The sequence below is a fragment of the Oncorhynchus gorbuscha genome, linkage group LG04, assembly GCF_021184085.1.
Source record: "Oncorhynchus gorbuscha isolate QuinsamMale2020 ecotype Even-year linkage group LG04, OgorEven_v1.0, whole genome shotgun sequence".
NCBI classification, from domain to species: Eukaryota; Metazoa; Chordata; class Actinopteri; order Salmoniformes; family Salmonidae; genus Oncorhynchus; species Oncorhynchus gorbuscha.
In genome coordinates this window covers 30,514,761-30,536,994 of record NC_060176.1, presented here as the reverse complement: position 1 = coordinate 30,536,994, position 22,234 = coordinate 30,514,761, and the positions used below count along the sequence as shown (strand labels likewise).

The window sequence follows — 22,234 nt, the reverse complement described above, 5'->3', positions numbered from 1 at the left end:
AGAGAGAGAGAGAGAGAGAGAGAGAGAGAGAGAGTGTGAGAGAGAGAGCACGTGTGAGAGCACGTGTGAGAGAGAGAGAGCACGTGTGAGAGAGAGAGCACGTGTGAGTGAGAGAGAGAGAGAGCACGTGTGAGAGAGAGAGAGAAGAGAGCACGTGTGAGAGAGAATTTGAGAGAGAGAGAGAGAGAGAGCACGTGTGAGAGAATTTGAGAGAGAGAGAGCACGTATGAGAGAGAATTTGAGAGAGAGAATTTGAGAGAGAGAGAGAGCACGTGTGAGAGAGAGAGAGAGAGAGAGCATGAGAGAGAGAGAGAGAGAGAGGGCACGTGGGAGAGAATTTGAGAGAGAGAGAGAGAGAGCACGTGTGAGAGAGAATTTGAGAGAGAGAGAGAGAGCACGAGAGAGAGAATTTGAGAGAGAGAGAGAGCACGTGTGAGAGAGAATTTGAGAGAGAGAGAGCACGTGTGAGAGAGAATTTGAGAGAGAGAGCACGTGTGAGAGAGAGAGAGAGAGCACGTGTGAGAGAGAAGAGAGAGAGAGAGAGAGAGAGAGGACGAGAGAGAGAGAGAGAATTTGAGAGAGAGAGAGAGAGAGAGAGCACGTGTGTGAAAGAGAGAGAGAGAGAGAGAGCACGTGTGAGAGAGCGCACGTGTGATAGAGAGAGAGAGCACGTGTGAGAGCACGTGTGAGAGAGAGAGAGAGAGAGTACGTGTGAGTGAGAGAGAGAGCACGTGTGAGAGCACGTGTGAGAGAGAGAGAGAGAGAGAGAGAGAGAGAGAGAGAGAGAGAGAGAGAGAGAGAGAGAGAGAGAGAGAGAGAGAGAGCACGTGTGAGAGAGAGAGAGCACGTGTGAGTGAGAGAGAGAGAGAGAGAGCACGTGTGAGAGAGAGAGAGAAGAGAGCACGTGTGAAAGAGAATTTGAGAGAGAGAGAGGGCACGTGTGAGAGAGAATTTGAGAGAGAGAGAGAGAGAGAGAGCACGTGTGAGAGAATTTGAGAGAGAGAGCACGTATGAGAGAGAATTTGAGAGAGAGAGAGAGAGCACGTGTGAGAGAGAGAGAGAGAAGAGAGCACGTGTGAGAGAGAATTTGAGAGAGAGAGAGGGCACGTGTGAGAGATAATTTGAGAGAGAGAGAGAGAGAGAGAGAGAGCACGTGTGAGAGAATTTGAGAGAGAGAGAGCACGTGTGAGAGAGAATTTTAGAGAGAGAGAGCACGTGTGAGAGAGAATTTGAGAGAGAGAGAGCACGTGTGAGAGAGAATTTGAGAGAGAGAGAGGGCACGTGTGAGAGAGAATTTGAGAGAGAGAGAGAGAGAGAGAGCACGTGTGAGAGAATTTGAGAGAGAGAGCACGTGTGAGAGATAATTTGAGAGAGAGAGAGAGCACGTGTGAGAGAGAATTTGAGAGAGAGAGAGCACGTGTGAGAGAGAATTTGAGAGAGAGAGAGAGCACGTGTGAGAGAGAATTTGAGAGAGAGAGAGCACGTGTGAGAGAGAGAGAGAGAGAGCACGTGTGAGAGAGAGAGAGAGAGAGAGAGAGAGAGCACGTGTGTGAAAGAGCACGTGTGATAGAGAGAGAGAGCACGTGTGAGAGCACGTGTAAGAGAGAGCAAGTGTGAGAGAGAGAGCACGTGTGAGTGAGAGAGAGAGAGAGAGAGAGAGAGAGAGAGAGAGAGAGAGCACGTGTGAGAGAGAGAGAGAGAGAGAGCACGTGTGAGAGAGAGAGAGAGAGAGAGAGAGCACGAGAAGAGAGAGAGAGAGAGAGAGAGCACGTGAAGAGAGAGAGAGAGAGAGAGAGAGAGAGCACGTGTGAGAGAGAATTTGAGAGAGAGAGAGCAGAGAGAGAGAGAGAGAGAGAGAGAGAGAGAGAGAGAGAGAGAGAGAGAGAGAGAGAGAGAGAGAGAGCACGTGTGAGAGAGAATTTGAGAGAGAGAGAGAGAGAGCATGTATGAGAGAGAATTTGAGAGAGAGAGAGCACGTGTGAGAGAGAATTTGAGAGAGAGAGAGAGCACGTGTGAGAGAGAATTTGAGAGAGAGAGAGAGCACGTGTGAGAGAGAATTTGAGAGAGAGAGAGAGCATGTGTGAGAAAGAGAGAGAGAGAAGAGAGCACGTGTGAGAGAGAATTTGAGAGAGAGAGAGGGCACGTGTGAGAGAGAATTTGAGAGAGAGAGAGAGAGAGAGAGAGAGCACGTGTGAGAGAATTTGAGAGAGAGAGAGCACGTGTGAGAGAGAATTTTAGAGAGAGAGAGAGCACATGTGAGAGAGAATTTGAGAGAGAGAGAGCACGTGTGAGAGAGAAGAGAGAGAGAGAGAGAATTTGAGAGAGAGAGGGCACGTGTGAGAGAGAATTTGAGAGAGAGAGGAGAGAGAGAGAGAGAGAGAGAGAGAGAGAGAGAGAGAGAGAGAGAGAGCACGTGTGAGAGAATTTGAGAGAGAGAGAGCACGTGTGAGAGAGAATTTGAGAGAGAGAGAGAGCACGTGTGAGAGAGAATTTGAGAGAGAGAGAGCACGTGTGAGAGAGAATTTGAGAGAGAGAGAGAGCACGTGTGAGAGAGAATTTGAGAGAGAGAGAGCACGTGAGAGAGAGAGAGAGAGAGCACGTGTGAGAGAGAGAGAGCGAGAGAGAGAGCACGTGTGTGAAAGAGCACGTGTGATAGACAGAGAGAGCACGTGTGAGAGCACGTGTAAGAGAGAGCAAGTGTGAGAGAGAGAGCACGTGTGAGTGAGAGAGAGAGAGAGAGAGAGAGAGAGAGAGAGAGAGAGAGAGAGAGAGAGAGAGAGAGAGAGAGAGAGAGAGAGAGAGAGAGAGCACGTGTGAGAAAGAGAGAGAGAGAGAGAGCATGTGTGAGACGTGTGAGAGAGAGAGAGAGAGAGAGCACGTGTGAGAGAGAATTTGAGAGAGAGAGAGAGAGAGAGAGAGAGAGAGAGAGAGAGAGAGCACGTGTGAGAGATAATTTGAGAGAGAGAGAGAGAGAGCACGTATGAGAGAGAATTTGAGAGAGAGAGAGAGCACGTGTGAGAGAGAATTTGAGAGAGAGAGAGAGCATGTGTGAGAAAGAGAGAGAGAGAGAGAGCACGTGTGAGAGAGAATTTGAGAGAGAGAGAGAGAGCACGTGTGAGAGAGAATTTGAGAGAGAGAGAGAGAGAGAGAGAGAGAGAGAGAGAGCACGTATGAGAGAGAATTTGAGAGAGAGAGAGAGCACGTGTGAGAGAGAATTTGAGAGAGAGAGCACGTGTGAGAGAGAATTTGAGAGAGAGAGAGAAAATGAGAGAGAGAGAATGAGAGAGAGAGCTCAGTCCCATTGGGCTTCTCTCTATCTGCCACTTCACTGCTTCTCGACAACCTCATGAGCACCCCCCCAAAATTCTCATCAATACAGTATCCCCAGCCACTTACCGCCAAGCGCTGACACACACACACGCACGTACACACACACACCATTGACGTCACTAGAGCCCCAAACGATTTTGTATCAGCCCGGAGTCTTTTGTCCCACTGGGATGGTGTAAAACAAACTAGGCGACACTGCATTACACACCATAATGAATACTCCAATCATGAGCCCTGCCCTGGCCTGCCCTGACTTTTTAGTAGTGCTAAAACCAGCAATTATGTGTACAGTAGCACTTTAGGAGGCGGAGTAATGTGGTTTTCCAAAGTAATTTTTGATTAGTCCAAAGAAATCGCTTGGGCGACTGTTCATTCTCTGAGGGAGCACAAATATGAGAAGGGGAACTGGAAGTAAACTTTGTTAGCTTGCTACTTGTCACGCCCTGACCTTAGAGATCCTTTTTATGTCTCTATTTGGTATGGTCAGGGTGTGATTTGGGGTGGGTATTCTGTGTTCTATTATTTGTATTTCTATGTTTTGGCCGGGTAGGGTTCTCAATCAGGGACAGCTGTCTATCGTTGTCTCTGATTGAAAACCATACTTAGGTAGCCCTTTTCCCACCTGTCTTTGTGGGAAGTTGACTTCGTTTATGGCACGTAGCCTTTAGCTTCACAGTTTGTTTTGTAGTGTTTATTGTTTTGTTCAGCGTCTTTTCTAAAATAAAGGAATATGTACACTCACCACGCTGTACCTTGGTCCTCTTCCTTCAACAGCCGTGACACTACTACTATAGCACATTTTGTTAGCCCAAGACTATGCTATACAGAGTTATTGACCTCACAGTAAGACAGATTCGAGTAACTTACATTTCAACATGTAGACTCAAAAGCTGCACTGACCGATAACGTCAAGCTACTTAACTAATGTTTGGGACTACCCAGTCTAGCTAGTAGTACTGCTAACATTAGCTACCTAGCACATTTTACGAGCAAGGTTTTGATTACAGTACAGTAGCTAACGGGACACTGAATCCAACAGCTGGAGCTCTGTACACCACCTGACAATTACTGTCCAAATATGCAAAATAATGCTAATAAAGCTAGCTAACTTAAGGGAAACACGACGTTAGCTCAATTAGCTACTGTAACTATCTGCTGAAAAAACAAAGCTGGATAGCTGAGTATTTTCTTCCTCCAATTTATAGAAGATGGACATACAGAATTTCTTCTTCAGAAAGAGGGCAAGAGATGTAGCTCAGCAAACACAGATGGTTGTGATATTTTCAGGAGTAAGTTAATTTATTTTCTTTGTGTGTGTGTAAATATAATACAATTATTTCGAATCAACTTTAGCAACATACAGTGGGGAGAACAAGTTTTTGATACAATGCAGATTTTGCAGGTTTTCCGACTTACAAAGCATGTAGAGGTCTGTAATTTGTATCATATGTACACTTCAACTGTGAGAGACGGAGTCTAAAATAAAAATCCAGAAAATCACATTGTGTGATTTTTAAGTAATTAATTTGCATTTTATTGCATGACATAAGTATTTGATCACCTACCAACCAGTAAGAATTCTGGCTCTCACAGACCTGTTCTTTAAGAATCCCTCCTGTTCTCCACTCATTACCTGTATTAACTGCACCTGTTTGAACTTGTTTCCTGTATAAAAGATGCCTGTCAACACACTCAATCAAACAGACTCCAACCTCTCCACAATGGCCAAGACCAGAGAGGGTGTAAGGACAGCAGAGATACAATTGTAGACCTGCACAAGGCTGGGATGGGCTACAGGACAATAGGCAAGCAGCTTGATGAGAAGGCAATAACTGTTGGCGCAATTATTAGAAAATTGAAGAATTTCAAGATGACGGTCAATCACCCTCGGTGTGGGGCTCCATGCAAGATCTCACCTCGTGGGGCATCAATGATCATGAGGAAGATGAGGGATCAGCCCAGAACTACACGGCAGTCCCTGATCAATGACCTGAAGAGAGCTGGGACCACAGTCTCAAAGAAAATCATTAGTAACACACTACGCCGTCATGGATTAAAATCCTGCAGCGCACGCAAGGTCCCCCTGCTCAAGCCAGCGCATGTCCAGGCCCATTTGAAGTTTTCCAATGACCATCTGGATGATCCAGAGGAGGAATGGGAGATGGTCATGTGGTCTGATTAGACAAAAATAGAGCTTTTGGTCTGAACTCCACTCGCTGTGTTTGGAGGAAGAAGAAGGATGAGTATAACCCCAAGGACACCATCCCAACCGTGAAGGATGGAGGTGGAAACATCATTCTTTGAGAATGCTTTTCTGCAAAGGGGACAGGACGACTGCACCGCATTGAGGGGAGGATGGGTGGGGCAATGTATTGCGAGATCTTGGCCAACAACCCCCTTCCCTCAGTAAGAGCATTGAAGATGGGTCGTGGCTGGGTCTTCCAGCATGACAACGACCCGAAACACACAGCCAGGGCAACTAAGGAGTGGCTCCGTAAGAAGCATCTCAAGGTCCTGGAGTTGCCTAGCCAGTCTCCAGGCCTGAACCCAATAGAAAATCTTTGGAGGGAGCTGAAAGTCCATATTGCCCAGCGACAACCCTGAAACCTGAAGGATCTGGAGAAGGTCTGTATGGAGGAGTGGGCCAAAAACCCTGCTGCAGTGTGTGCAAACCTTGCCAAGAACTACAGGAAATGTATGATCTCTGTACTTGCAAACAAAGGTTTCTGTACCAAATATTAAATTCTGCTTTTCTGATGTATCAAATACTTATGTCATGCAATAAAATGTAAATGAATTACGTAAAAATCATACAATGTGATTTTCTGGATTTTTGTTTTAAATTCCGTCTCTCACAGTTGAAGTGTACCTATGATAAAAAAATGACAGACCTCTACACGTTTTGTAAGTAGGAAAACCTGCAAAATCTGCAGTGTCTCAAATACTTGTTCTCCCCACTGTTGATGGGTTGGCTTACAACATCACGAAAACAATTCAGATTGTTTAATTGTCACATGTATAGAGGTTGCAGGTGTGATTGCAGGGCACAGTGAAAATCGTATGCTTCGAGCTCCAACATGCAGGACTAGTGAAATGAAATAATAAAAATGGTAATAAAAACAATAGAAATAGCACTATATACAGTTGAAGTTTATGTACAGTTTAGCCAAATACATTTAAACTCAGTCACAATTCCTGACATTTAATCCAAGTAAAAATGCCATGTCTTAGGTCAGTTAGGATCACCATTTTATTTTAAGAATGCCTTTATTTCTTTCATCACATTCCCAGTGGGTCAGAAGTATACATACACTCAATGAGTATTTGGTAGCATTGCCTTTCATTTGTTTAACTTGGGTCAAACGTTTCAGGTAGCCTTCTGAAAGCTTCCCACAAGAAGTTGGGTGAATTTTGGCCCATTCCTCCTGACAGAGCTGGTGGAACTGAGTGAGGTTTTTCAGTTCTGCCCACAAATATTCGACAGGATTGAGGTCAGGGCTTTGTGATAGCCACTCCAATACCTTGACTTTCCTGTCCTTAATCCATTTTGCCACAACTTTGGAAGTATGCTTGGGGTCATTGTCCATTTGGAAGACCCATTTGCGACCAAGCTTTAACTTCCTGACTGATGTCTTGAGATGTTGCTTCAATATATCCACGTAATTTTGATGCATCTATTTTGTGAATTGCACCAGTCCCTCCTGCAGCAAGGACCCTCACAACATGATGCTGCCACCCCCATGCTTCACAGTTGGAATGGTGTTCTTCAGCTTGCAAGCCTCCCCCTTTTTCCTCCAAACATAATGATGGTCATTATTGCCAAACAGTTCTATTTTTGTTTCATCAGACCAGATGACATTTCTCCAAAAAGTATGATCTTTGTCCCAATGTGCAGTTGCAAAATGATGTTCTACAGATGGTGCTCCTGTAGAACACTGTAAGGGCCCCCGGGGAAAGGCTGAATTTCTTGTTGTGTCTTCTTCACTACGGTGTGTCTGAGATGTGTACGCCAAGGAATTTGACGTTATTTACCGTCTCCACGGCGGCCCCGTTGATGAGGATGGGGGCGTGTCCAGCCTGCTTCCTCCTAAGTCCACAATGCGCCCCTTTGTTTTGCTAACATTGAGGGAGAGGTTGTTTACCTCCTCCCTGTAGGTTGTCTCATCATTATTGGTGATCAGGCCTACTGCAGTTGTGTCTTCAGTGAACTTGATGATGGAGTTGGAACTGTGTGAGGCCACACAGTCATGGGTATACAGAGAATGCAGGAGGGGACAGAGGACGCACCCTTGTGTGGCCCCCGGGTTGAGGATCAGTGTCGAGGAGGTAATGATATCTACCACCACCACCTGGGGTGGCCCATTGTCATCGAGTCATTGTGCTTGAATCTTGAGAAAAAGGTGTTTAGCTTGGCTTGTAGGTGGCTGGCTTTCTTTTAGTAATCCATGATCGTTAGGAGCCATTGCCACATACGCCTTGTGTCCGACCCGTTGAATTGCTCCTCCACTTTGTCTCTATACTTGTTTTTCGCCATCTTGGTCGATCTGTGTAATTCATATTTGTACTGTTTAAACAAATTATTGTCCCCGGTCACCTTGCCCTGTTTATAAGCAGCATCTCTCTCTTTCAGTTTTCCTACACGACTGCTATGAATCCACGGTTTTTGATTCGGGTAAGTTTCGAAAGATACTATCGGTATCACATAATTTGTGACTCATTTCAGGAAACTAGATGTATGTCGCATGTCACTACTTTACAAGAAAGCCATTTGAAAGTAAACTTTTTTTAAATCAAAATGCATTTTGGGGAGAAATGCCTTCTGGAACATGTGAACTTTCATGTGCCTTAATAAAAAACTTGTGTGCCATCTGTAAATATGAATAAAATTGTTAAATTACGAGCCTAGTTGGTTTAGCCATGGAACAAGGGAGCAAAGATAATGAGTGGGCTGGACATGCCGAGAGATGAGTTTGAATTGGTCTGCCGTGTAAGCACACTTCTTTCTATAATATAAGCTGGTCAGTATGTGTAGATAATCCTTTGTAACACAGTTTTTTTGAAAGATATCACATAGTAGAACTGCATAAGTGTTGCTTTCCACTTTCTGGAGGACCGAGTTTTGAAATCAGTGGAATTACAGTATGATAGCTAAGGAGATGGGGAAAATTCTGCCGTTTGATTGCAAATATGTAGACGGAGTCAAAGAGAACACACACAGACGGCTCCGGATTACATCTTCCAACTAAGGGCAACCATGGCATCCGTGACAGAGGGTGAAGCTTCCATCCATGTATACGGTAAGAGAGTCTAGCTAGCTACATTTTCAGATAATACACTTTTCTAATTTTGTCAGAAAGTCGTTTCATTTCAAGTTCAAGTGTACTGTTAGCTAGCTAACGTTACATGTATGAGCTGTGTAGTAATATTATTCGTATCTCAGAGACATTTGCATTGCTAGTTATAGCCGAATGTTAGCTAGCTAACATTGAACATGGTTGGTTAGCGACTGCCAGATTCATGCAGGGTAGTAAACATTATGAGTTGGGATTATGGTTCATTGTTTAGCTACCTAGCTACATGTCTAAACAAAACACTTCACAATGAAAGTAACAATTTCAATAGAATGTTTATGATGTCACTATGACAATGGCGAAAAGGTTAGGTAAGAGAAAAATTGATTCAGAATCGTATTTAACCTCTGGCGATAATTTTTTTGTTCAATGCAAAGAAAAGGCTGTTTGTCTCATCTGTCAAGAGACGGTATTCAGAGCTCTGACTTCAGAGCACTTGCAAGGCCTACGAGCAGACAAACTCTCAAAGCTAAAAAGTGACTACTATCTGAATACAGACGCGCTCAGAAATAACGGTGAGTTTGTTGATGAATTTCGCGGAGGACGAGAAGAAAGATGCAACGCTCAACACCCATTGAATATGGCCAGTGTCAGTAAATGTTGGCAAAATGTTAAATTGTTGCCAGCAACACAGTTGCAATGCTCTGGATAACATAAAAACAGCCTAACCAGCTCTGCTAGGGCGAATAAAATGGTCAGAGTGAGCTGCTCTCTCCTTTGTCTCTTGAAGTAGCTAGCAAGCTAGCCAACGTTAGCCAGTTAGCTTGGGTAACTGCTGTTGTTAAGTCAGCCTTCCAGTTTGATAGTTACAGAACTGTGATGTTCTGAAAGACGCATTCAAGCCCAACAGAATGCCCGGATCAACCCTACGATGAGATCAAAATTTTGAACATTTGCATCAGTGCTTGGCCAGATCTTGAATGAGTCATTCTGAGCATAAACAAATATAATCATAATAAAATCTACTGGGATAAAATCCATCTTTACAACCATACTGGTAGTGAAATGTATTGTGCAGTGTGCACTTTTGTGGTTTTCAGGGAAGTTGATGAATGCTTCAAGAGCAAAACGAACTTTAAGAGACTGAATGTGTCAGAGAGATTCTGCTCTGAAACGGAACCAATCTGACAACACTGAAGAACCCTGAACAACTGAAGATGATTTTTAAAGAATTGTTATGTGTGGCTTTCTGGAAAACAATACATTTTTTAAGCTTACTACTTGAAACCAACAAATGCCCCAAAATATCTGGCCCTCTGCCCTCCCTAAATCGCTGCATTGAACGGTTCAGCAGACTTTTAGCCCTCCATAACTGTCTACGAGACTATTGCAGCTCTGTGGGTGTAATATTTATTGACAATTTTGAAACCTTCTAGAAACAAAGCTTGTGTTATGAGGATGGGATCCACCCAAATCATTTGGGTTCCTGGATCCACTCGCAGCATTGTAAGGCTGCGTTGAGACAATGACTTATCAATGACCCAAGCCCAACTTCTTTCATTCCTACCATTGTGTCGCTGAGTTGTCATTATGCTTCAGCAAATGTACATTATCCCAGCGGCGTTAGAAGACAATGTAAGTAACCAAATGTATATCCCTCTTACTGCCCTGAATGCCTCAGCTGACCCTACAGCTATTGTACGCAGTAATCATATGCCTATGAACCAGAGTTATACAGTTAGCACTGAGGTGGTGTGCCCTAGCAGGAAGTCCACTGTGTGCAGCTCACCCTGCACTAACATAAAACACCTGAGCATGTCTACCCCTGCTAAGTTTCCCAGTAAAGCAAGAAAAACAATCAAGCATTCCAGAAAAGTGTTACAAATAGCCCACATTAACATATGTAAATTAAGAAACAAGGTTCATGAAATCAATCATTTGCTAGTGACAAATGACATTTATATTCTGACAATCTCTGAAACTCACTTAGATAATACCTTTGATACAGTGGTAGCAATAAATGGTTATAAGATACAGAAAATACAGAACTAACTAAAAGGTGGAGGTGTGGCTGTTTATATTCAAAACCACATTCCTGTAAAGCTTAGAGAATATCTCATGTTAAAAACTGTTGAAGTAATATGGCTACAGGTTCATCTGCCTCACCTAAAGCTCATTCTGGTGGGAAGCTGTTATAGGCCACCAAGTGCTAACAGTCAATATGTCAAATGCTTGATAATGTATCAATGGAGAAGTATATTTTCTGGGTGATTTCAATATTGACTGGCTTTCATCAGGCTGCCCACTACTGGCCCAACGCTCCTCCCTGCTGCCCCATGAGGAGCAACCAGACGCTGCACTTGACACATTTCTGAAATTGCTTATCCCAGTTACCAATAAGCATGCACCCTATTAAGAAAATGACTTTAAAAACTGTTAAATCATTGTGGATTGATGAGGAATTAAAAGAAATTATGGTTGAGAGGGCTAAGGCAAAAGAAAAGGGAAATAGGTCTGGCTGTACAACTGATTGGCAAACATACTGCAAATTGAGAAATAGTGACTAAACTGAATAAAAAGAAGAAGACACTACACTATGAAACAAAGATAAATGACAAAGAATGATAGTAAAAAGCTTTGGAGCACCTAAAATAAGATTTTGGGCAAAGAGGCAAACTCCGCTCCATCATTCATTGAATCAGATGGTTCATTCTTCACAAAACTCACTGTTATTGCCAACTACTTTAATGATTTTTTTCATTGGCAAGATTAGCAAATTTAGGCATGACATGCCAGCAACAAACGCTGACACTACACATTCAAGTATATCTGACTAAATTATGAAAGACAAGAATTGTAATTTTCAATTCCATAAAGTAAGCGTGGAAAAGGTGAAAATTATTGTTGTCTATCAACAATGACAAGCCTCTGGGGTCTGACAACTTGGATGGAAAATTACTGAGGATAATAGCGGACGATATTGCCACTCCTATTTGTCATATCTTAAATTTAAGCCTACTAGAAAGTGTGTGCCCTCAGGCCTGGAGGGAAGCAAAATATATTCCACTATCTAAGGATAGTAAAGCCCCCTTTATTGGCTCAATAACCGACCAATCAGCCTGTTACCAACCCTTTGTAAACTTTTGAAAAAATTGTGTTTGACCAGATACAACAGACTTTCAGCACGCTTATAGGGAAGGACATTCAACAAGCACAGCACTTACACAAATGACTGATGATTGGCTGAGAAAAATGTATGATGAAAAGAATAGTGGTGCTGTTTTGTTCGACTTCAGTTTGGATTTGACATTATCGATCATAGTCTGCTGCTGGAAAAACACATGTGATATGGCTTTACACCCCCTGCTATATTGTGGATAAATAGTTACCGGTCTAACAGAACACAGAGGGTGATCTTTAATGGAAGCCTCAAACAAAATCCAGGTAGAATCAGGCCCCTTAGTTTTTTCAGTCTTTACTAATAACATGCCAGTCTATGTATGCGGATGACTCAACACTATACACGTCAGCTACCACAGCGACTGAAATGACAGCAACACTAAACAAAGAGCTGCAGTTAGTTTCAGAATGGGTGGCACGGAATAAGTTAGTCCTAAATATTTCAAAAACTAAAAGCACTGTATTTAGGCCAAATCATTCATTAAACCTCAACCAAATCTTGTAATGGATAATGTGGTAATTGAGCAAGTTTGAGGAGACTAACCTGCTTGGAGTAACCCTGGATTGTAAACTGTCATGGTCAAAACATATTGATACAACAGTAGCTAGTCTGTCTATAATAAATCGCTACTCTGCATTCTTAACAACACCATCAACAAGGCAGGTCCTACAGGCCTTAACTTTGTAGCACCTGGACTACTGTTCAGTCGTGTGGTCAGGTACCACAAAGAGGGACTTAGGAAAATTGCAATTGGCTCAGAACAGGGCAGCACGGCTTGCCCTTGGATGTACACAGAGAGCTAACATTAATAATATGTATTTCAATCTCTCTTGGCTCAAAGTGAAGGAGAGATTGGCTTCATCACTACTTGTATTTATGAATGCACCGAACTGTTTGAACTACTGGCACACAACTTGGACAACCATGCATACCCCACAGTCCCCAAGTCCTGAACAGACTATGGGAGGCGCACAGTACTAGATAGAGCCATGACAACATGGAACTGTATTCCACATCAGGTAACTCATGCAAGCAGTAAAATTAGATTTTAAAAACAAATCAAAATACACATTATGGAACAGCGGGGACACATGCATACAAACACACATGTGCCACTGATCCCTCCAATTAGAGCGTTCACACCCCGCAGAGGCAGTTGTTGAAGAGGTCAGAAGTGGATCCCCTTCTCCCTTTTCTTCTTCCCCACCTCTTTCTTGCTCTATTCATCTCTCCGCTCCCCCTCTTGCATCTTTCTTCTCAGTCTCCCCTTTCCCACTCCCCTCTCTTTTTCTTCCGTCTCCACTCATCCTCTGTCTGTATCCCCCTCACCACTGGTACTCTTGTTCTCTCTCTATTTCCCTCTTCCATCTTTCTAATCTCTCCCTTCTCCCTTTCCCTTTCTCTCTCTCTCAAAACTGTCATATAGGGCTACATACAGTTGAAGTGGGAAGTTTACATGCACCTTAGCCAGATACATTTAAACTCTGTTTTTCACAATTCCTGACATTTAATCCAGGTAAAAATGCACTGTCTTAGGTCAGTCAGGATCACCACTTTATTTTAAAAATGTGAAATGTCAGAATAATAGTAGAGAGAATGATTTATTTCAGCTTTTATTTCTTTCATCACATTCCCTGTGGGTCAGAAGTTTACATACACTCAAATTGTATTTGGTAGAAATGCCTTTAAATTCTTTAACTTGGGTCAAACGTTTTTGGGTAGCCTTCCACAAGCTTCCCACAATAAGTTGGGTGACTTTTGGCCCATTCAGAGCTGGTGTAACTGAGTCAGGTTTGTAGGCCTCCTTGCTCGCACATGCTTTTTCAGGTCTGCCCACAAATTTTCTATGAGATTGAGGTCAGGGCGTTGAGATGGCCACTCCAATACCTTGACTTTGTTGTCCTTAAGCAATTTTGCCACAACTTTGGAAGTATACTTGTGGTCATTGTCCATTTGGAAGACCCATTCGCGACCAAGCTTTAACTTCAATATATCCACATAATTTTCCTACCTCATGATGCCATCTATTTTGTGGAGTGCACCAGTCCCTCCTGCAGCAAAGCACCACCACAACATGATGCTGCCACCCCCATGCTTCAAGTCTCCTTTCTCCTTCACGGTTGGGATGGTGTTCTTCGGCTTGCAAGCTTTCCCCTTTTTCCTCCAAACATAATGATGGTCATTATGGCCAAACAGTTTCATTTTTGTTTCATCAGACCAGGGGACATTTCTCCAAAAAGTATGATCTTTGTCCCCATGTGCAGTTGCAAACCGTAGTCTGGCTTTTTAATGGCGGTTTTGAAGCAGTGGCTTCTTCCTTGCTGAGCGGCCTTTCAGGTTATGTCGATATAGGACTTGTTTTACTGTGGATATATATACTTTTGTACCTGTTTCATCCAGCATCTTCACAATGTCCTTTGCACTTTTCGCACCAAAGTACGTTCATCTCTAGAAGACAGAACGCCTCTCCTTCCTCAGCGGTATGACGGCTGCATGGTCCCATGGTGTTTATACTTGCATACTATTGTGTGTACAGATGAACGTAGTACCTTCAGGCATTTGGAAATTGCTCCCAAGGATGAACCAGACTTGTGGAGGTCTACATATTTGTTTTTGGCTGATTTCTTTTGATTTGTCCATGATGTCAAGCAAAGAGGCACTGTTTGAAGGTAGACCTTGAAATATATCCACAGGTACACCTCCAATTGACTCAAATTATGTCAATTAGTCTATCAGAAGCCATGATATAATGTTCTGGAATTTTCCAAGTTGTTTAAAGGCACAGTCAACTTAGTGTATGTAAACTTCTGAACTACTTGAATTGTGATACAGTGAATTATAAGTTAAATAATCTGTCTAAACAATTGTTGGAAAAATAACTTGTGTCATGCACAAAGTAGATGTCCTAACTGACTTGCCAAAATTATAGTTATCAAGAAATTTGTGGAATGCTTGAGAAACAAGTTTTAATGACTCCAACCTAAGTGTATGCAAACTTCTGACTTCAACTGTATGTGACCCCTGTTCCCCATTGTGCTTGTTGATTATTGTTCCATGTCCTGTGCTCTGTTGTATCAGCTTTCGTGTTACTGTGTTAGTGTGCACTTGTTTTTACGGGTCTCGTCCCATGTATTTATTAGAGGTTTACACCTCGCTCTTTGTTTGGGTTACAGCCCTGTGTTATATATACACGTGTTTGTTTTGGGCTTCGTCCCCATCATGTTCATGACGTACTCTATTTTGGGTAGAGAAATGAAACCCCCTATTCGCATTCTTGAGCCTGCCTCCAATCATGATACAATGTGACAGAATAATCAACCTATCTAATGGAGACAGAAATATGTGGAGTGGTTGAAAAACTAGTTTTAATGACTCCAACCTAAGTGTACGTAAATTTCCGACTTCCAACTGTATATACAAATAATAATGGATTGGATTCATATGGCATTTAAATATAGCACATATATAAATGGTTTGTCACCAGTTCACAGCAAGTTTCACATTACAGAGCAGTTACGTCACCTTCTCCACCACCCATAACCAAAAAGTTTGGCTTCTATTGGTTTCAATTGACAATATTGGTACCAGAGGGCCTGATGTTGCTTCGTGGCCTGCGTGGAAATCAAACTTGGGAGAAGACTGGCAAACACAACAACACACACAAGGCCCTATAAAATCAACGATACGGAGAACGCGGACGGAATGGCGTATTCCCGAAATTAAAACGGAATTCAACGATATAAAAAAACAATTTGAACTTAGGAGGAAATCAACTAAATGTATTGCTCCACAATGGAATAGGGTGCAGGCCAGGCAGCAGGCCTGCCAGCTTAGTGGAGTCTGCCACTAGCACAGCTATCCACATTGAGACCGTGTCTGTGCCTCGACCAAGGTTGGGCAAAACTAAACATGGCGGTGTTCGCCTTAGCAATCTCACTAGGATAAAGACCTCCTCCATTCCTGCCATTATTGAAAGAGATTGTGATACCTCACATCTCAAAATAGGGCTATTTAATGTTAGATCCCTTACTTCAAAGGCAGTTATAGTCAATGAACTAATCACTGATCATAATCTTGATGTGTTTTGTCTGACGGAAACATGGCTTAAGCCTGATGAATTTACTGTGTTAAATGAGGCCTCACCTCCTGGTTACACTAGTGACCATATCCCCTGTGCATCCCGCAAAGGCGGAGGTCTTGCTAATATTTACGATAGCAAATTTCAATTTACAAAATAAATAATTTTCATCTTTTGAGCTTCTAGTCATGAAATCTATGCCTACTCAATCACTTTTTATAGCTACTGTTTACAGGCCTCCTACAGAGTTCCTCATTGAGTTCCCTGAATACTTGTAGTCATAGCAAATAATATTCAAATTTTTGGCGACTTTAATATTCACATGGAAAAGTCCACAGACCCACTCCAAAAGGCTTTCGTCTCTGGACCTAATCACTGTCACAGTCATACTCTGGACCTAGTTTTGTCCCATGGAATAAATGTTGTGGATCTTTTTCCTCTTAATCCTGGACTATCGGACCACCATTTTATTATGTTTGCAATTGCAACAAATAATCAAATAATAGTCTGACCCCAACCAAGGAGCATCAAAAGCCATGTTATAAATTCACAGACAACACAAAGATTCCTTGATACCCTTCCAGACTCCCTCTGCCTACCCAAGGACGTCAGAGGATAAAAATCAGTTAACCACCTAACTGAGGAACTCAATTTAACCTTGCGTAATACCCTAGATGCAATTGCACCCCGAAAAACATTTCTCATAAGAAACTAGCTCCCTGGTATACAGAAAATACCCGAGCTCTGAAAAAAGCTTCCAGAAAATTGGAACGGAAATGGCGCCACGCCAAACTGGAAGTCTTCCGCCTAGCTTGGATTGACAGTACTGGGCAGTATCGAAGAGCCCTCACTGCTGCTCGATCATCCTATTTTTCCAACTTAATTGAGGAAAATAAGAACAATCCTAAATTTATTTTTGATACTGTCACAAAGCTAACTAAAAAGCAGCATTCCCCAAGTGAGGATGGCTTTCAATTCAGCAGTAATACATTCAATAACTTCTTTGAGGACAAGTTCATGATTATTAGAAAGTAAATTACAGACTCCTCTTTAAATCTGCGTATTCCTTCAAAGCTCAGTTGTCCTGAGTCTGCACAACTCTGCCAGGACCTAGGATCAAGAGAGACACTCAAGTGTTTTAGTACTATATCTCTTGACACAGTGATGAAAAGAATCATGGCCTCTAAACCTTCAAGCTGCATACTGGACCCTATTCCAACAAAACTACTGAAAGAGCTTCTTCCTGTGCTTGGCCATCCTGTGTTGAACATAATAAATGACTCTCTATCCAACGGATGTGTACCAAACTCAATAAAAGTGACAGTAATAAAGCCTCTCTTGAAAAAGCCAAACCTTGACCCAGAAAATATTTTTTTAAACTATCGGTCTATATCGAATCTTCCATTCCTCTCAAAATTTTCAGAAAAGGTTGTTGTGCAGCAACTCACTGCTTTCTGAAGACAAACAATGTATACAAAATGCTTCAGTCTGATTTTAGACCCCATCATAGCACTGAGACTGCACTTGTGAAGGTGGTAAATTACCTTTTAATGGCATTAGACCAAGGCTGTGCATCTGTCCTCGTGCTCCTAGCCCTTAGTGCTGCTTTTGATATATACCATATTTTGGAGAGATTGGAAATCCAAATTGGTCTACACGGACAAGTTCTGGCCTGGTTTAGATCTTATCTGTCGGAAAGATATCAGTTTGTCTCTGTGAATGGTTTGTCCTCTGACAAATCAACTGTAAATTTTGGTGTTCCTCAAGGTTCCGTTTTAGGACCACTATTGTTTTCACTATATATTTTACCTCTTGGGGATGTCATTCGAAAACATAATGTTAACTTTTACTGCTATGCGGATGACACACAGCTGTACATTTCAATGAAACATGGTGAAGCACCAAAATTGCCCTCGCTAGAAGTCTGTATTTCAGACATAAGGAAGTGGATGGCTGCAAACTTTCTACTTTTAAACTCGGACAAAACAGAGATGCTTGTTCTAGGTCCCAAGAAACAAAGAGATATTCTGTTGAATCTGACAATTAATCTTAATGGTTGTACAGTCGTCTCAAATAAAACTGTGAAGGACCTCGGCGTTACTCTGGACCCTGATCTCTCTTTTGACGAACATATCAAGACTGTTTCAAGGACAGCTTTTTTCCATCTACGTAACATTGCAAAAATCAGAAACTTTCTGACCAAAAATGATGTAGAAAAATTAATCCATGCTTTTGTTACTTCTAGGTTAGACTACTGCAATGCTCTACTTTCCGTCTACCCGGATAAAACACTACATAAACTTCAGTTAGTGCTAAATATAGCTGCTGGAATCCTGACTAGAACCAAAAAATTTGATCATATTACTCCAGTGCTAGCCTCCCTACACTGGCTTCCTGTTATGGCAAGGGCTGTTTTCAAGGTTTTACTGCTAACCTACAAAGCATTACATGGGCTTGCTCCTACCTATCTCTCTGATTTTGTCCTGCCGCACATACCTACACGTACACACAGGCCTCCCTAGAATTTCTAAGCAAACAGCTGGAGGCAGGGCATTCTCCTATAGAGCTCCATTTTTATGGAATAGTCTGCCTACCCATGTGAGAGACGCAAACTCGGTCTCAACCTTTAAGACTTTAAGACTTATCTCTTCAGTGGGTCATATGATTGAGTGTAGTCTGGCCCAGGAGTGTGAAGGTGAATGGAAAGGCTCTGGAGCAACGAACCGCCCTTGCAGTCTCTACCTGGCCGGTTCCCCTCTTTCCACTGGGAATCTCTGCCTCTAACCTTATTATAGGGGCTGAGTCACTGGCTCACTGGTGCTCTTTCATGTCCTCCCTAGGAGGGGTGCGTCACTTGAGTGGGTTGAATCACTGATGTGATCTTCCTGTCTGAGTTGGCTCCCCCCCTTGGGATGTGCCGTGGCGGAGATCTTTGTGGGCTATACTCGGCCTTGTCTCAGGATGGTAAGATGGTGGTTGAAGATATCCCTCTAGTGGTGTGGGGGCTGTGCTTTGGCAAAGTGGGTGGGGTTATATCCTTCCTGTTTGGCCCTGTCCGGGGGTATCATCAGATGGGGCCACAGTGTCTCCTGACCCCTCCTGTCTCAGCCTCCAGTATTTATGCTGCAGTAGTTTATGTGTCGGGGGGCTAGGGTCAGTTTGTTAAATCTGGAGTACTTCTCCTGTATTATCCGGTGTCCTGTGTGAATGTAAATATGCTCTCTCTAATTCTCTCTTTCTCTCTCTCTCTCGGAGGACCTGAGCCCTAGGACCATGCCTCAGGACGACCTGGCATGAGGACTCCTTGCTATCCCCAGTCCACCTGGCCGTGCTGCTGCTCCAGTTTCAACTGTTCAGCACCTGAGGTGCTGACTTGCTGCACCCTCGACAACTACTGTGATTATTATTATTTGACCATGCTGTCATTTATGAACATTTGAACATCTTGGCCATGTTCTGTTATAAACTCCACCCGGCACAGCCAGAAGAGGACTGGCCACCCCTCATAGCCTGGTCCTCTCTAGGTTTCTTCCTAGGTTTTGGCCTTTCTAGGGAGTTTTTCCTAGCCACCGTGCTTCTACACCTGCATTGCTTGCTGTTTGGGGTTTTAGGCTGCATTTCTGTACAGCACTTTGAGATATCAGCTGATGTACGACGGGCTATATAAATACATTTGATTTGATTTGTTGAAGTTATTCAATAATTATTTCATTTACCCAAGATTATCATAAGACATGAACAAAATGCATCAGTGAATCGTATTTCCCTTTCTCAACGCTGGAAGGCCCCTGTCTGTGTGTGCGTTTATCTAACACTTTGTGTAGCCATTAGCGATGATGCTAATAATGATCCGTCTTCTGGGTAGATTGAAAGGCTTTCCCAAAAACCTTCTCAATTAAATGTGAACTACAAAGTAGCCTATGCCTACCTGGCAGAGTGATATCATGACTATTTGTATCAATCCAGTGGTGATTTGTTTAGCAAACTCTGCAATCATGTGTGCTACAGAAACACTGCTAACCAAACAAGGCTCTTGCTTTAAACACATGTAGCTACACCCAAAAATGTCAATTTCGCAGAATTATTCCTGCCCTAAAAAGTGGTTGCCTGATGTGGTTTAAGCATTATTGTGGATATTTTTTTTTAAATGTTGTTGTTTTTCTAAGAATGATTTTGAGAGTGAAAACCTGACAAAACGGGGAAAAAATGAAACCTTCACAAACAAAACAGAGAAAATGTAATTTGGGGGAAAAAATCAACAGAATTAGACAACAAAAAAATTAACAGATTTTATAGGGCACTACAAACACACACAGTGGGACTTGGTTACCATGGTATCCAGGCCGAGGGTCAACAGCATGAGGAAGAAGATGATGGCCCAGAACGGAGAGAGTGGGAGTCTGGTCAGAGCCTCTGGGTACACCACGAACGCTATGCCTGGACCTGCGAGTGTTAAATCAGATTGATAATCAGAGACAAAAGTGCCAATAAATACTGAACAAAAGCAACTATCTACTCTGACTTGGGTTGTGTGCATATCGAAACAGTACTATTACACTTCAGAATTGGCCAAGCCACTCTCTATCTCTGGTCATACACTATCTGATCCTACCAGACCTACGTTTGAACCCAGGTCTGGATGCTTCATGAACCCTATATGAATGTGTCATTTACCTTCATCAGCCACCTTCTCAATGGGCACCTTCAGTTCGTGGGCCATGAATCCAATGACGGAAAAGATGACGAACCCAGCGAATATACTGGTGGCGCTGTTAACTATGCACACTATGATGGTGTCCCTAAACAAGAGAAGAGAGAGACAAGAAAGGGATGTAAATGTTACAGGGCTGTAACACTTACAGTATTTGAGAACTTAGAACTCAATTTTTGGAGTATTATCACACTCAAGTGAGTGGCTATATGTTGGTAATTGTTATAATGTGTCAAAATGTCAAAAAATTATAATAACATAACCTAAGGATGTTCTAAGTGTTTCACAGGTGTTGGTTTTGTTAAAATAATGTCTTATTTTACATATCTATTGACCATCTTCATGTGTGATATTGAATAAATGTATGAACAAATAAATGAATTATCTTCTGTGCAGTCTTATTCAAATGCATAACATTTGTGGAGTGGTTCAACAGTTCCCTCTAGTGAGAAAACGATGGCCTCATACCAAGGGAGAGAGTATACTGTGTATACATTCTCTGCTAGTAGCAGTTTTACTTCTTGTTTATATGTTGTGTTATTGTCACGGTACTCAGTATCACAACACTCAAATGATCACGGCAAGAAACAAAACATGAAGCAGACAGATTTTCATGATGACAATTGCATGTTAGAAATAAACAAACAGCTAGCAACGTGCATGCCCCGCCCATCTCAGGATTCCCCCTTTTCCAGCCATTATTTCCCTGTTTTTGTGAGGTGTAAATTCACCTGTCACACAATTGTTGCTGGATAGATGAATTGAAAACGAAAATCAATGTACACTACCGTTTAAAAGTTTGGGGTCACTTAGAAATTTCCTGTCCAATAAAATAATATCAAATTGATCAGAAATACATCATGTTGTAAATTACATTTTAGCTGGAAATGGCTGATTTTTTATGGAATATTTATATAGGCTTACAGAGGCCCATTATCAGCAACCATCACTCCTGTGGTCCAATGGCACATTGAGTTAGCTAATCCAATTTTATCATTTTAAAAGGCTAATTGATCATTAGAAAACCCTTTTGCAATTATGTTAACACAGCTGGAAAATGTTGTTCTGATTAATGAAGCAATAAAACTGGCCTTTAGACTAGTTGAGGTTCTGGAGCATCATCATTTGTGGGTTCGATTACAGGCTCAAAAACAAATACCTTTCTTCTGAAACTCGTCAGTCTATTCTTGTTCTGAGAAATTAGCAACTCTTTATTAATAAATCCTTTATATCAAATTTCAGCCAGACTTACCAGCCAGCCCGAGTCGCCTGCATGCCCGACCCCCCACCAGTTTAGTCAATAACTCAACTCTCTCCCAACACAAGTTCCTTCCCAGTTCCCACCTTACATTTTTTGGAAACAAAAAAAAACCCCACACACAAAAAAACCCCACATACACCTCAAATATAAATGAACATACAGAAACAGCAAATCCTCCATATAATTAATCTCATAGGCCTAATAGTACTGTAGAGCTCTTTTTACTTGCACACAATATATCTGGGTTGCCCTGCCTTGTCCCTAGGGGTCTACCACACTGTAGCTCCCCAACCCAACACACCCCACACAACTTTAGGATCGTATGGCGCCGGAGGAGATGGCTGCCATTTTACCGACTCCTAACCAACTTTGCTATTTATTT

General features: G+C 42.4%; 1 protein-coding gene across 1 annotated transcript in view; it reads right to left on the bottom strand.

Annotated features, from left to right (window-relative positions):
- The window catches only part of LOC124032967 (sodium- and chloride-dependent glycine transporter 2-like), a 64,261-nt gene that overhangs the window by 25,161 nt on the left and 16,866 nt on the right, over positions 1–22,234 (bottom strand). The window contains exons 9-10 of the mRNA XM_046344911.1: positions 20,555–20,679; positions 20,211–20,323 (exon numbers count right to left, since the gene is read on the bottom strand). Of these exons, the coding sequence (XP_046200867.1) occupies positions 20,211–20,323; positions 20,555–20,679 (238 nt within the window). The remainder of the gene's footprint in view (positions 1–20,210; positions 20,324–20,554; positions 20,680–22,234) is intronic.